General features: G+C 38.7%; 1 protein-coding gene across 1 annotated transcript in view; it reads left to right on the forward strand.

The window, feature by feature from the left end:
• LOC121325761 (cadherin-11-like) overlaps window positions 1–17267 on the forward strand; it is a 47990-nt gene that overhangs the window by 22154 nt on the left and 8569 nt on the right. The window contains exons 2-6 of the mRNA XM_041268710.1: window positions 6246–6723; window positions 7465–7759; window positions 10644–10763; window positions 14076–14243; window positions 15757–15944. Coding sequence (XP_041124644.1) covers window positions 6490–6723; window positions 7465–7759; window positions 10644–10763; window positions 14076–14243; window positions 15757–15944 — 1005 coding nt within the window. The 5' untranslated portion in view covers window positions 6246–6489. The remainder of the gene's footprint in view (window positions 1–6245; window positions 6724–7464; window positions 7760–10643; window positions 10764–14075; window positions 14244–15756; window positions 15945–17267) is intronic.

Raw genomic sequence — 17267 nt, forward strand, 5'->3', positions numbered from 1 at the left:
ACCGATCAAACCATTTGCATATTTATGAATCCAGCTCACGATGAGACGGCTTGCACCAGTTACCTGTTTGAATACAAATGAGCTCCCAGGTCTGCAGTGCATCAACTCAAACTTCATTATTTTGCTTCCTAACACCTATAACTGGTTAGTCTTTGTAATTGAATGACAATTAAGTTTCAGGCTCCTTCCTTTGAGCATGGTCAATTCATTTAAAGTGACTGGAAAAGCAAATTCTTGTAATGGATTTTTTGCTGCCTAAATACTAGCAAAGTGGCATGTAATGCAATCAATAGGTTTAAATTAGCCAGGCGTGTGTTTAACTCTCATCTGGACTCTCAAGTTTTTAAATTTAGTCGTCACCAATTATTTTTTATTATTTTCTCCAAATTTAGAATGTCCAATTATTTTCAGGGTCAGCTCACCACTACCAGCCCTGCAACGCCCAGGCTATAGGATGCATCCTGCACTCGATGCAGAACGCTTCAGATCAGATACGCCACTCGGGAGGCCCCTATATATTAACATTTCTTGAAAATCAAACATTTGCAGAGAATAGTACTGTACAACCACCTGCCTGTTTTTGCTGTGGAGTGGAGAGTTATAAATCACAATCAATAATGTGCTTGTAGTAGGAATACAGCATGAAGCCCTTTGATTGAAGGGACTAAGAGCTTTTTAGCTGATACTAATTATATATAAGAATGGATTTTGTAAAGAATTGTGAGCACGTTCTTTGGTGAGAGATTATAAATTGATCACTTATTTGTTGTTGTTTGTTGCTCTGTGCTTTTAATAATAGATGTCCTACTTTTAAATACTATCAGTGCCATCTTGTAGTTTAGTGTATGTTTGGATATTTCAATCATGCCACACACATTTTGAATATAGGTCATGGCAACCTCGTTTTTCATGATACTGACACATTTCATTTTGTATTTATATTCTTGGTGTATGTTGGTGACACACCTTGTTTTTGTTGACTCAAAATACTGTGCAGCTGCAGCATGTGACTGTAAAAGCCTGATGGTTTAATTTTGCTCTGGATTTTCCCCCAAGCCCATGTCAGATGTACCTCAGTATTTAAGAGTGGAATGCTGTTTTGAGAGGCCTGGCTACCGACTGTTGATTTTGTGGGTGTGGAAAGTAAAGCTGGTTTAAATCAGCAAGACCAAATTGCTTCCCTTGGGTACCAACAAGGCCATACTAACGTGCACTATATCCCTGATAAGGCTTGGGAATTGGAAATGCCTGTTTCCCCTCGGGCTGCATTCACAACCATACTTAACCATAAGGTGTTAACATCTGCAGCTTTTTAAATAATAAATACAAGGGCATCACCATAAACAAGAGATAGTCTTGATTAGCCATCTAGTGAACTACCGATGAATCTGAGTACTCACAGTCACCATGTAATTAGATGGTTGAGGATTTAGGGGTGGACTGGTGTGAGCAGCAGCCCTGGATTTTACTGCTGGGATATTCTTTACTGACTTGTATGCAGAGACCTTGCAGTAGCAACTTTACATATTCTATACATGAAAACACTATGTTTATTCCTAGTCTCTTTTATGCTGTATTTTAACATTGCCCACGTAAAATTCTGCAGCAATAGTATTGTATTGACTTGTACTATCGCTGTGTACTATATGGTGCTGTGTACTGTAAATATCCAGACGGGTGCAAACATGTGTGTTTTAGTTCTGAGCTTTTATCATGTTACACAAGTTAAGTGTTGGTTTGATTGAATGATGCTGTAAAATACGGAAATTGTACAGATCATGAAGTGTACTTTTTGATTGAGTCACCCTTTTTGCTGGGCTGTCACCATAGCTCAATCTGGCTGAATTCAAACCAGGTTTTGCATCACCCATTGTTAAATAAACATACCTCTTTGTATACAGTATGCTCATTAGTATTGTCTGTAACTCATATTCTTATTGCCCCGTCGTGTGTTAAACATTCCAAGCATCTGTACATAAATACTGAGCCCCCATTTTCCCTGCACTGATTGTGGTAGGTTATCCATGCCCCACAGCCTGTCCATGGATGTAACCAGAGGGATCATTTTATTTGTCTCACTTTGTTGGATTGCTGCATTTCACCAGCCTCTTTTTCCTTCACCAGCACTCATATCCGACTTGGAAGAAAAAAAAAAAGTAAGATAATTTCATTGTAAGCACAGTGCTTCAGGCAACTGGACTTTATACTGGTATTGGAGATAAAAAAATAAAAAAATAAAAAAATAAAAATACTCACCAAAGCTACTTATTAATAAATAAGTACATCATTTGTGCTCATCCAAAACGTATTTGATAAACTTTACAAAAATAAATATCATATAATAAACACAAATCAAACTTGCCCAAATACCTCAATGTATTTTAAGTTATATAATTTAAAGATTATAAAACATATATGTAAAACAAAAGCACAACAGAACCTAGAATGCAAGGCTATTGGGCTTAAGAAACTCCTGCCTGCAGCATTAAACTTTTCAATGGGTTCATGTTAATTATGCAATTAAGTCTTTTTAACTACAAAGTTCACAACAATTATCAATCTTGTTTCTTTCCACTGTTCTTATTTTCTTCCTATGTCTAGGCTAAGTTAAGCCTGAATCAATTTGGCTGGATACTAATTATAAAGGGCCTCTCAACATGTTTTTACGTGGGAGGTTTGCAAATTTGTGGGGGGAGAATTCCTTATACTCAATGTCACATAAATGTCAGAAGGAAAGAAGCACTCACCAAGTTTAACAGAAGAGGGAGAGATTGGGAGGGTTAGTTGTCAATTCAGGAAAAGGCCTGAGAAGGCATGCAGCACAGAAATTTAGTTCCCTTTCAATTCGAAGTTGACCAACAACATACTTTTGCGATATGTCTGCCTATTGTTAGGTATTAGTGAGCTCTTTATATCAGAGCTGCCGATAGGTCCCTTCCTGGGGTGACGTCCTCGGTCCTGCCTACCGAGGGATCAAAATAGTCAGCCCACGGAAGCCATTTCTCTTTTTGCCTCTCAAGATGGTAAGGTAAGGCATTAGTTCAATAAACAACGGGTTGCAGTCCTGAAATAATAGACACAGTTAAACACACACACAAAACACAGACATGGTCACAAGTCCCAAAGTGAGTGCTGCAGTGCTCGTGATAAAATACAATTTGAATCTGTGAACAGTGGTGCCGTGTTGTCCGGGTTTGTGCTGGCCTTAAGCAACAGCTCCATATCATGTTAGCTGTCTGATAAATAACATGCAGTACAATTAGATGACACAAACAAACAAAACACTCACGGTTATTTTATACTTGTCCTTCAGTGGTTCTCTTAACCATAAACAAAGTAACAGATCACCTAGCCACATCCCCTATTTGTACCTTCAGTCACGCCCCCTTGGTTAGCGAGTGCAGCCATTTCTCCTCCAATCCGTAGGTGCCACATCGCTTTCCCTCTGGGGCGAGGACTTAATGTACTGCAGCTGAGCCCCATTTGTTGATGGCCGACTTCCACCTAACCCTGGGAATGAATTGTCAGACCATCAAGTCCAGTGCACTCTTCCCTTTATACAATGCCCTCACAGGTCGGGAGAGAAATTTATAACCAATAATCATTCTGTCTCTGACTGCTATTTTACCCTCACAGCTTTACTGTTGTGTGTGTATGAGTTTTTTTCTTTTACTGCCTTGCAGTTAAAAAAAACAAAACAAGTGTAATTCCTCCACCGGGACCCAGCATTGCTGTGCCTCGCTGTTGAGTTGAATCAGCTAGCTTGTTTCAGCCCGCCTACGCGGTGCGCTTGGTAATAACAATAATAATACAAATTTACAGCTCACCCGCTTGGTGTGGTTACTGTGTTTCTCCCATAGCTGAATTTGTTTAAGCCTTTATTTTTTTTCCTATTGCTGCCTTTGCAGTTAACAAAAAAAACAAACAAACAAACAAACAAACAAAAAAACAGTAAATTTTTTCTTCCTGTCTAACACACCGCAGCTCCTTGAGCCTGTGCTCCACTATGGTATATGCTATGTGCTGCCCTGTTGTGTGAGTGCACGTGGTCCAGAACCAGGTTCTTGCTGCACTGCACCCTAGTGCAGCACCATGTGCTTCCCTTTACTGCTCTCCTGATTGCCTACCGCAGCCTGTCTGTCCGGCCGGGTGAATGGTTTATAACAGTGGATCGAAAGGACTCGTATTCCTCATCCCTATTCGTCCAATGCACAGGAAATATTTCCGCTTCACCTTTCAGGGGAGAGTCTTTGAGTTTTCTGTGCTGCCGTTCGGCCTCTCCTTAGCCCCCCGCACGTTTTCAAAGTGCCTGGATGCCATTTTAGCTTCCTTGCGGCTGCAAGCGATCAGGGTGATGAACTACTTGGATGACTGGTCGATCTCTCCCAGTCGCAGGAAAGAGCAGTGGCCCATACAGCGATTGTGACGAGCCTACCTGTCAGATGACAGAGTAGCTGCCGTTCGCAACTGTCTGGCCCTGTTCAACAAAGGTTCACAGTACAATTGGTGTTGTGTTAAAAACTATTGGGTCTGATGGCTGTGGCCTCATCATCCACTCAACTGGGGTTACTCCACATGTGCCCGATCCAAGTGTGGCTCAGTGCCTTTTGGCTGCACAACAAGCGCGACAGACGCTGTCGTTTGACTGTCTCACCTGTGCTTGGATGCCTTACGCTGGTGGAGGCAAGCCTCTCATCTGAGCGAAGGTGTAAGGATGGGAGTGATACACAATCTTCAATTGGTGATGACCGACGTATCCAGCTCTGGTTGGGGGGCGGTCTGGGCAGGCAGAGGAGTCTGCAGACCCTGGTCGGGTCGCTAGACATCCCTTGCACATAAATATGTGAGAGCTGAGAGCGGTCCACCTCGCGCTTCAACATTTCCTTCCTGTGCCCCAGAACAAACATGTCCTAATGTATGACATGTGTTACAATCCGTTTTTAATGACAATGAATAAAGTAACCATGAAAAGTACCAGGTGGACAGTCTGTCAAACCACTGGCCAAGCTTGTCATGTGTAGCTGCACAGTACAAACTTGCATGTGGCTGGTGCTCCTTCTAAGCATTACAGGGTTATCTGCTTTAATGTTAGACTAGCAACAACACCGAAATTGTAGCCTAACTGTCCTGTGTGGGAGTAAATCTGGGTTTGCCAGAGGTAGCAGACCTGTTTACCAGGTGTTCTATCTTTATCTGACTCTAGGTGGTATAGAATATTTTTCTGCTGTTGATCAGGGTGACCAAAGGTGAATGGGGGCCACAACTGTTACCAGTTCACTGAGCAAGCCTGTCCCCTTCAGGCTTTTTATCCCTGTGTTCGATAAGTGATTGCTAGGGGAAAGTAGAAAATGAACAAAGCAATCGTAGCACCATCTGGCTTTAGGTTCCTCTCAGCATAAATTATCCTGTGTTTGATGACGAGGCAGAGAGATTTACTACTGTTTTTCATAAAGCCAATGATGAACATCTACAATAAGTAAATCAATGAATCTATAAAGCTCATGCTCAGATATGCAATCATCTTTCTTAGGAAGAGGTTTAAGCTGTAGGTAACACTAGACCTACATGCAAGCAATTTCATAGTCTCAGCTATTTAAATAACATTAAGTTGTGAAAATTTAAAGTATAATAATATCAGGCCACAAGATGGCACCATGTTCAACATAAAACAAAAAACAAACCTCAGAATTATGGATAACAATAATACATTAAAGGGGGCGTCACTTCAACTTTAGTTTGTGGCACACTCCCAACCTAACAACCATTTTCACAATCAATTTAGTAGAAACAGTGTATAGTGTGTAGTTTTACAGACATATTGCTGGCTTTAGTATTATGGATATTGTTGAAAAGTTCAAGCTGCCAAGTGATTAGTTGTCATGGTATTATTTATTTATTTATTTTTTAAATAACTTGCTTGACACATAGTTATATTTAACAACCGATTGGAAATAGCAATGCCCATATGACATCATCTTAAAAGGTAAATTATATGCCATGGCCCAACTGACACTATCAGATGTATTTCTACTCATTAGTCTGACCTGACAACACCATACTTTCAGGTGGGCCATGACGTTTTCTCTCTCTCTCTCTCTCTCTCTCTCTCTCTCTGTATGTGAATATTAGCAGGTTGAGGCATATACAATCCTAAGAATTTCTGGAAATAAACTAGACAGAAGTTTTTTTTTTATTTTATTTTTTTTAATACTACTAATTGTGTTCTTTTTATCTTGTCCTTTCAGAACTTGAATAATTTGGCTGAGAGAGAGAGAGAGAGAGAGAGAGAGAGAGAGAGAGAGAGAGAGAGAGAGAGAGAGAGAAGAACTGCGATGAGCCACAGAGCAAGCTGCAGGATTCGGGGTTGAGGACCAGGCCAGGCTTTCAAGTGACGGGGAGTGAGAAAGAAAGAGAGAGAAAAAGTATTGGAGCAGCGCTGGGATTGCCAGCTCACACAGACCTACAGACACACGTACAAGGAAAACAAGAATGATGAGGGAAGGGCTGGGTCTGCTGGTGTTTCTTCTGTGCCTCAGCGTGGTCGTCTGCAGCCATGCCTCTGTGCCAGTGGAGCACACCCACCGACGACAACTCTCCCTCCGTAGGCATCGTGAGAAGGGCAAGGAGGGGCAGGTCCTCCATCGTTCCAAGAGGGGCTGGGTGTGGAACCAGTTCTTCGTCATTGAAGAGTATACAGGACCAGACCCTGTGCTAGTGGGCAGGGTGAGACAAGCATATATTTCTCTACAATTGGGTTATCTCTACAAAAGGTTTTCTCTTCCTTCTTCCCTCTGAAACTAGATCTCCACTGTGGACAAACAATCCTTTGACATCTTTGAATATAGGGTATAAGGATATGATTTACCCCTCTCCTGAAAAATGGGGCGTGAGAACCTTGTCAATGAGATGTGACATTTCAATGGTTTTGTCTTCCTTAAATACCTTTGTAAAAAAACATGTGGCCATCCCTGTGGTCTTCATAACATCAAGGTTTAGTCAGGGATACCAATAATATATACTAAGTGGCATTTAAAAAAATATTGAAACCTCAGAGTGACAACACTTGGGAATTATGGTTTAATAATAAAAACTATTTTTTTGCTGAAGTCTGCTGGGAGCAGCACTCTGGCCCTACAGTTATTGCATACTTCTAAAGACTCAGTATTAATCTTCACACATACCATATGTATTATAAATAATATATAATAACCTGAGAATACTTGACTGCTAGACTTTGTATAATGTTTTGCATTTTAACAAAATAAGAAAATACCAGGCCCTTTTTTTAGACAATGAACACTTTGTGGTACATGTTTGTTTTTGACTTCACTGAAAGTATTACTGACAAGTCTTGAAATATTATTGTGGCTGAAATTATCTGGGAAAAATGATCTGGGTTTCATACATATAGCCTCAACACACTCATGTTATGTCTTGGTATTAACTGACTATTTTCTCCCTCAGCTCCACTCAGATGTTGACTCTGGGGAAGGGAAAATAAAGTACATTCTCTCAGGGGAAGGCGCAGGCACCATTTTTGTTATTGACGACAAGACAGGGAATATTCACGCCACAAAGACACTGGACCGTGAGGAGCGTGCTCAATACACACTGACTGCCCAGGCTGTGGCCCGTGATACTAACAAGCCACTGGAACCACCATCGGAGTTCATTGTAAAGGTGCAGGACATCAACGATAACCCGCCTGAGTTCCTGCATGGCCCCTACCATGCCATGGTGTCTGAGATGTCCAATGTGGGTACGTACTGACCAGTATAACAAAGCATGGGAACACACCTGAAAATAGGAGTCACTTTTATAAAGAAAGTATAGGAGTGGAATGTCAGAATTAATAAAGATAACACACAACAATCTTCCCAGTGTTTAAGAGTTTATTCTGACTCCAAAACATGCAAACAAGATTAAATTATGTCCTTTAAAGATGGGGTCAGTTACAGCTTGATGGGGCTCATAACAATGATGTATTAACCAATTTAGTCATTTCATGAGGCTATGAATCTTTAACTGCACAGTTTGTGTCTGTTTGTTTTTAACAATATATACAATATAATCTATATATTATTTTTTTCACCAGGTTTTATCACCACCTGCCACCCGTTAAGGTTAATCTGGTACCCCTAGATCCTGTCCACTCTGTTTCAGCTCTTACTGAGTGCCTGGTTCAGTCAGCATGCAGAAATCATGATCATATATCATCCTTAATACAGCCCTGTCACAGAGTAACGATCTGTTACAGCGTGATTCTGGCTGCTGACAACATAAATAATGCTTGTGGGGGTTCAAGATAGAATTCCCCACCAGGGCAATTTCAATATATTGCAATTGTTCTGGCTGCTGTAAACATTGCAAGCAAATTGATTTGAAGTGATCAGTATTGTGGAGATAGTTTTGCTTTTTATATTTATTTAGCTTCCAACCAATATTAGCAATGTCATGCACTGAAGGGCTTAGTTGACAAGGGTGGAAAATGAATCACTTTTTTATCAATTCATTTTTGTGTTGATTTGTTTTTCTCACTTTTTTTATTGATTGATATATAAATACACTGGCTATCGAAATTAAACAATACAGTCCATTCATACAGCCCAATTATCCTGCAAAGAGTGCTTCACTCTGCACCATTATAAATACTGAATACGGAAAAAAAAAAAAAAAAAAACATTTCTACCCATTTAGTGTTGTAAGGGGGCTCATGTACATTACTGCAGAATAGTTTTCCAAATACCACTACATTGGGTCTATAACCCATCTGTTAACACTATCCAGCTCCAAACATATTTTCACTGAGTAAAATTATATGCACATGACTACTGTTTATTAAACCTTTGGTACAGTGGGAATTTTATTTTATACTATTTTTTTTTAACAAAAAAATAAATAAATAAAGTTTCAAAACATGACATAAAAAGCACATCATATTAACTGAAGTCTGTGTAAAATCAATGTGTTGAATCTGGGTTTAAAAGTAAAACACATGGAAACAGCCCGGTATATTAAAAAATGCAAACCTTTTACAGAAACCATAACTTTTAGGTAAAAAAAAAGGACAAAATATTGTGCAGTACAGTGAACTATAACAACCTAAATGGAAATCAATAACAACCTAAATGAAAATCAATTAATAATAATGGCACTCAATGCTTTGCAGCACTATAGTATTAATATTCTTCTGACATGCAAATTAAATAACATAGGCTTACTCTTTTCAAATTCAATATATTGGACATTTATATCACATATACCTGTAAAACAATATCATTTACAGTATCTTCCATTAGAGGGTTGCTTAGAATGCTTTCACACAATTGGAAATGCAATTTGGTGGACTTCAGTTTTGCATGTTTCGTCCACCCAATCAAACACATCCGTACAACTCTGTAAATCAGTAACTATTCTTTGTAGTCCCTTGAGTGTTTCTGAATAATATAGACAAGAGGAAGAAGTAATCTGGCCACAGTAATGAATCTGGTGACACAAAATTGATTGCAGCCGATTGCTTCATGCTGCTGTTTGTGCTTATACCAATTGTCTCAATCAAACCTGGTACATCTTAACATGTATCAGCAGTTATTAAACTACTAATATAAGAAAGAGATTATTAGCCTACCTTTAGTCGTGGATGCTTGCACTACAATATATGCAGTTGTTAATTGTAAAATATAGCAATTTCCGAAATAAATTTTTGACAAGAGAGGGGGAAAAAAAGTGAAATATTTCCTGTTTCATAATTATTTTCAGAATCAACTCTTACACACAGGTGACTGGTACATACTGACATGTCTATGTACAGTCTGCTGAGCTCAGGTGTGGCTGATAAAGAATGGTTAAGTAAGCCCTTGTATAGAGTATTGTATCACAGTAAATGGTGGCATTAAAGTGGAAAGTGCAGTTATCGTGCAACGTGAAAAAAAAAAAAAAACATTAAGATGTTGAGTAACTGTTTATTTGAACTATATCTGTTATGTTATCAAATATATTTGTGTTATATTTAAATTATATATAATTTATCTAAGCCTGTGGAATTAGTATATACATTTAATATGTTTTTCAGAGCTTGCCCATTTCTTATATTGGTATAAACATATCATAGGGGCTAGGTAGGACAACAGACTAAGGCACCATTGTCATAAGAACATAAGAACATAAGAAAGTTTACAAACGAGAGGAGGCCATTCGGTCCATCTTGCTCGTTTGGTTGTTAGTAGCTTATTGATCCCAGAATCTCATCAAGCAGCTTCTTGAAGGATCCCAGGGTGTCAGCTTCAACAACATTACTGGGGAGTTGATTCCAGACCCTCACAATTCTCTATGTAAAAAAGTGCCTCCTTTCCTTTACTTTTCAGAAGTCAAAAATGAAATGATTGTGATATCATTTATTTTAGTAGGCAATTCAGTGAATCAATGTCTTCTTAAGAGGCCCTGGACTTAATGGAATGGGATGTGCAGGTCAGGATTAACCTCTGCTTGCAGAGCTGTATAACATGTGTACAACATTCCAGAATATGTCCGGTTTATACATAACTGGAACTATTTAATTTTGCAAAATCATCTGTTCTGCTGTTTGTGTGACTTCAGAAGTCCACACAGTTCCCTGTTAATTAGGGTATATTTTTTTGCTGCAGGTACCTCGGTCATGCAGGTGACAGCGTCCGATGCTGACGATCCCACGTATGGAAACAGTGCGAGACTTGTGTACAGTATTTTGGAGGGGCAACCTTACTTCTCAGTGGAGCCACATACAGGTAAATAAGGAGTTCATCTTTGGCCTCCAATTACACTATACAAAAAGAACCAGTAACATAATCAAATATAGGGTAAATAGCATTACAATATTTTTTTGATTAATAACTAGTGGTTGTTAAGTTATTTGTATGTATTTATCTAGATTAAAGTCAATAACATGGAATCTCAGAGTGCTTAAGCTAATCAACTTAGTGAACCTTTTGATTATCTCTGACCATTTTAGAAAAATGCATTGATTGTTTTTGTCAAGAATTAGATATATTTCATTTTCCTATCCAGGCCTTTTTGACAATCAATTGTTTTATATAATATTACAGAGGTGACCAAACCATGGCTCTTTTGCAGCTGAAGTGCGGCTCCTGGTAAAATGCTGGGTGACACACACTTTGTGGCTCGAATGAACTGAAGAAAGAATAATAAACAAAAATGAAAAGAGAGAAAGGAAAAATAAACACAAGTATTATTTGTGTTCTCTATTCATTTGTGTTAATTATTCTTTCTTCTCTCTTGTTCTCTCTCTCTCCTGTTTCTTTGAGTCTGCATGTTCACTGCAAGGATATTTCATTACTTGTTGACTCTTGACACCCCTCACTGGCACATGTGTATTTTGAAACAGGGTGTGCAGTTGAAAGTAAATTTCATAATTTTGAATTAAGTGCTTGTTCATTTCATGGACAATGGCATTGAGCAAATAAACAAAAGTATGAGTCTTTAAACCAGACTGGGAGGAAGAGTTTGCTTTCACTGAAAACAGTGGTAAACCTGTATCTCATCTGCAACAAATCATACACACTTTAGCCTGTATCATACACTTTTTAGCCTGTATTACAAGGCAAGCAAGCCTCACTGGTCGTTATGAAACAAATCACAACCTATTATCCTCCTGGATCAGACTTAAGGACGACCCTGCTGATTTAACGACTCAAGCGAGTTTTGTATGGCAAGCATGGAATATCGCTCGTGGCAAATGTCCTGATTCAGATGAATGAATCTTTGTATACAATTGGAGTGTTTGCGCTAGATCCAAAAAAAAATGCATGTTTAAATGTTATATTGCAGGTCTAAAATTAATGTTATATTTACATATCTTCTGTCTCGTCATGAGCAGGTACTGTAATCGTTTTCAAAATCAAAGCGGTGCATGTGTCATCCACAGAGCTCAACAGTTTAATACATGCAGCAGTCATCTTTTTTTTTTTTTTAATTATTTTTAAACCCAGAATTCAGATCTTCAAGGGAAGAGCTTTTCAAAAAGAATCCTTACAAAAATGTGTGTTTTTATGTGGTGATTTTTGGTGAAATCAGGTCAGTTATTATATTTTGCTTCATAATAACTGAATATATTTCATTTAAAGTGTGTAATAAATACAGTATAAACAGAAATAATGTGAAAAGACCATAGTGTTAAATTGAAAGTTTTAATACACTGTAGATCTACAGTACAATACAAATTACACAAACTGTGTAGGCAGTTTTATCCCTTGTTCTTGAGTATTTTGCTGCCATCAAGAGATAACCTAACAACTACTGTACTGCACAACAATGCTAGTATTTAAAATGTCTTGCTCACAGACAGTACGTGTCTTGCGGCTCTCGACCATATGGAAATTTTGGTATGCGGCTCGTAAGGTCAGGAAGTTTCGCCACGCGTGTAATTTTCTATTATGTTATATTATATGGAAGAAAGAACTTTGATACAGGTTCAAACATTAAAACACATTTCATTAGCATTACTCACAAGGGTTGAGCATGTGGTTCCAGCAAGAAAGAAGCTAACAAACACAGCACACTCATTTTTCATTCACAATTATTACACCAGTTACATAACATTCTTCTTGCTAAGGTGTCTGTTGCCAGCTATGAAGAATCCTGTTAATAAAATAAAGCTTTAGATTTAATTGGAGCTCATCCAAGGTTCACATGTCTAACTCTGAATTTCAAGTAGAAAGCTTGGATAAGGGAGTGTGGCAAAGTGGCTTACAGTGTACAGGTTCAGGAGTGATGCGGTGCTTAAATGAAAAGGCAGACAACGGTAATCCAAGTACAAGTGGTTTTATTTATAATCCAGGTCTGTAGACCGTAAGTAATATTTCCCAGGCAATACCCAGCAATGGGTATCGCACCGTTCTAAATCAAGGAATTGCAGTTCCAAACAATAAACACAGTCAGTAGTACACACACAATACACAAACATGGTCACCAGTCCTGGGCGAGTGCTGTAGTGCTTGTGGTGCTAGAATACAATTTATTTTGGTAACACCTGAAGTGCTGTCCGGGTTGGTGCTGGCCTCTGGCGACAGCTCCAGACGTATTTAGTCATCTACGAAATAACAAGCACCAATTAGAGACAAAACAAAACAAACATGATAAGATTGCACAAAACGCAGGTCCTTCTGGGTTGTTCATTAACCAAAATGAAGGAACAGATTATGTTGCTTCATTCACTTTTTGTACCTTCACACATAACCCCTTGGTAAATGGTTGCAGCCGCTCCTCCAATCCACACAGAAACTCCACCCCTTTCTAGATGGCCGACTTCCTTTTAAACCTGATTGTGAATTGTCAGGCCAAACAGTCCAGGGTACTCTGTTCCCGTTACTTAGCACCCTCACAGGTCGGGCGGGAGATTTACCACCAAAGATCATTCTTTTTCTGTCACAGAGTCATTAATGTAGCAGAGAACACCATCCACATAATCTGTGACTGGGTTTCAAATAGTGCCAAGCCACTCATATGAAAAACAACTGCAGCTTAAAGCAACAGTAACCCTTATAAAAACGAACCATGTTACTTACTTAGGGCCTTTAAAATCTAAAAAAAAGAGGACACTAAATGTAGACACTCTGGTTCTGTTTATTTTACCCTGGCAACATTGGAGGCACCCGTGCTTTATGGTCATCCTTAGGTGCCATGTTTAGCTCTTACTCATACAATTTTGACATGGTATGGATATTTCTTAGAACACATTCTCGAGGGCAACAGTTCTGGGTCCTGAATCACCAAAATGTACCATTTGTTACTAGGCCCTTTTCTAATTGTGAATATAGGTCACAGTGGCCTACTTTTTAACACAATGTCTAATGTGTATCCTTGTTGAGAGAGATGCACATTATTTAACATACTGTACTTGTTAAAATGTGTTACTATATTATAATTATCTAAATGTGTATTATATTGGAAATGTCTTACATACTAGCACACTGTAAAACAAAGGATGATAATAAGAGGCTCCTAACTGCAAATATGAACACACCATTGAATAAAATGTGTTGCAGCTGTGGACTCTTTCATAATGTCTATCTGTCTCATAGGGATTATCAGGACAGCCCTACCCAACATGGACAGAGAGGCCAAGGAGGAATACAATGTTGTCATTCAAGCCAAGGACATGGGGGGGCACATGGGGGGGTTGTCAGGGACCACCAAAGTGACAATCACATTGACAGATGTCAATGACAACCCACCAAAGTTTCCACAGAGTAAGTGCAACTGGGGAGGTTACAGTTATCCAGCATTAAGCAATGATACTATATATAGACCAAGGTCAAGATTGGCCTCATTTTCTGCAGAGCAATGCTTTCTGTTTAAACTATATATCTAGTAAATCACATGCTCAATTTGGTAAACCTTTGTGATCAGTTTTTTATGTCCTCCTTTTTTGTAACCAGATAGAGAAAAGTAGCAAAGCCCCCAAAAGTGTATATTATTTTCTGCAATTTCAGCAGAAACAAACACTGCATGTGATGTCCCTCAAGAAAGTGCACCCTCTGCAATACTAACGCTCCAGGCAGGGGTAGAGCTTAATGTTTAGACCAGTAGCCTGCTTCTTGTTATTTGTATTACTGATGGGCAATTAGCTTTGAGTGCAGAATTTCCCTTGTTGATATTGTACATCCTGATGTGTGAACATGTGACCTCTCACTGCATACTAAAAGAACTTCCTGCCATATCCTGTTGTAGTGGCATGTTCAGAACATTTAACCAGTCTATCTATCTGTATCTGTGATGGAAGTGTGATTTATCTGAATATTCTGTGAGCCATCTCAGTGCCCGTTTTCAGACACTATCAAATCATTTGGATACCTTACTATAGCCTGGCCCACAAGTTACCTTAAAAGGCTTGTAAACATTTTTAATACACATTCGTGTCTTGCGTATTGGCGTGTGATCTGAAGTCTGTTATCTCAGCATGTGCCTTATGTCGGTGTAATCAAGGGTTGTCGGTTTAAATGAAATGATTGCTGGCCACCTGTGACACCACCCGAGTCTGAGCATGTTTTAGAAATAGGAGTGGTTCAGACGGCAAACTCAAGCTATACTTGGAACTACCAGGTATGAAAATTTCATGGCAGTGAATAATTTCGTACAGATGAAAGAAATCCAAGCCAAAAAAAAAAAAAAAAAATGTCATCTCTGAAAATGGAATTCTGTAATATATAACAGCCGCATCTCCCTGTTGCAAATCAATTTCAGACATAGGCTAGAAAATAGCTCTAATATACTTTAACAGAGGCTCTTGGTTAGACAGGAGTTGGGGAGCTTTACTGCTGAGGCTTCCTCAGTAGGTACTTTAAGACTCCAGTTAATAAAGGATCTCTTGATTCTGTCTGGAATGTGTAATATATTTAGTGTTTAATTAAGGGTTGCTATCACTGTCTACAAAGACAATACTATAGGCAGTTCAAAACAACTGCAAAAACAACACATGCTCATTATATATTGAAAACAGGTGAATGTAGGTGAAGATATTGACTCATTAATATATCAATGAACAATAACAAAAAACTAAAGAGAACAAATGATGATATATATTGTATACCTTTTATTGTGGTTACACGGCAAAATAAAAATCCAGTGCTTTTTTAATCGAAACTAACTGGACAATTCAAACATTTCCTAAAAGTTGTAGGTTTCACATCGCTAGATTGCTGTCCTCTAAACCAGTTATCATCTCTCTACTGCACAGTGTTAATGCTGCTGTTCCCTCCGCAGGCGTCTATGCTATGTCTGTGTCAGAAGCCTCAGTCCCTGGCGATGAGGTGGGTCGAATCAAGGCGAAAGACCCCGATCTGGGTGAGAATGGCCTGATCTCATATCGTGTGCTGGAAGGAGATGGTGCCGACGTTTTTGAGGTCACCACCGACTCACAGACTCAGGAGGGGGTACTCAAGCTCAAGAAAGTAAGCAACTGTCACCTGTGAATACTGTTTACTATTTGTAAATCTATTTATTTGTAATAGATATGTATGTACAATCATGTATGGAGGTATGCATGTGTGTATGTAAGTGTGCATACGTGTATGTCTGCATGTATTTGTGGGTCGATTGATAAATCTGTGATGCATACAGTAGTTGGATTTACAGACAGAGACTGATGGATAGGTGGACAAACTGGAGAGGAGAAGTTATAGTTTGCGGTTCCACTTTGAGATCATACAGACCGAGTTTCAGTTTCCCATTGCTCCTAACATTTTCAGTGCCTTTTCATGCCTTGCTCGAAGTGAGTCTCCATTTGATGAGTTCATTATGCAATGCTATGCAGAGAGCATGCTATCCTCACTTCTGTTGGAAGAGATTGGGAGTTCAGACATTACTCAGTATGTCAGGAAGAGGAGACTAAGTACCATTTTACTGAGATAGTGGGCCCTATTTATTATTGGTTATTTTTTTTTTTAGTGTTTTGGGCATTTAAAATAAACCAATAAACCCTCTCTAAAACAGCTGAAAAACAATTTAATAAACTGAACACTTGATTAATCAAAATGGGCTTAACACAACATCCCTTTCAGTCTTAATGTTGATATGTGTTTTATATTTTATGTTCAAAACAAGGAGACTTACTGTAAATTTATAAAGTGGAAATTGTATTATAAAAAAAGCATATATATATATATATATATATATATATATATATATATATATATATATATAGAGAGAGAGAGAGAGAGAGAGAGAGAGAGAGAGAGAGAGAGAGAGAGAGAAAACAACAATTCCTATATTAAAAATATGACCTTGAAAGAGAAAAAAAAAACTATGAGATTGGGAGAATAGGGAGAGAGAAATCACCAGCAAAGATACAACATATGAATGGTGATTGACTGGCAGTAGAGGCCTTGCATGATGACGGGGGGGCTGCAGTCTGTCCTAGGACAAGTTACAATAGCCGACAGTGACGACAACACAGAAAATGCAGAATGCCTGCAACAATCACTTTGATGCCAAGCTGTTACACACAGTAACATAATGCCTCTCTGTTATACCTCTTGGGAAATCATCACCTTTTGCTCTTCAAAGCATGTTGAAAATTAAAGTTGAAATTACTGACAGAATTGCCGGTGTTTTAATCAAGTATTTGGTTTCAAGTCGAGACAGGCGGCACTGTGTGAATATTAAGAGGCTGCCTTCCATTATTGTGGATATTATCTGGTGCTGATTAGTTTCAGCCACCAACTTATTAGATGCCAAAATAAAGGATTGAAGGGGACCTGCTTTGTCAAGAACTG

Source organism: Polyodon spathula, chromosome 13 (assembly GCF_017654505.1).
Source record: "Polyodon spathula isolate WHYD16114869_AA chromosome 13, ASM1765450v1, whole genome shotgun sequence".
NCBI classification, from domain to species: Eukaryota; Metazoa; Chordata; class Actinopteri; order Acipenseriformes; family Polyodontidae; genus Polyodon; species Polyodon spathula.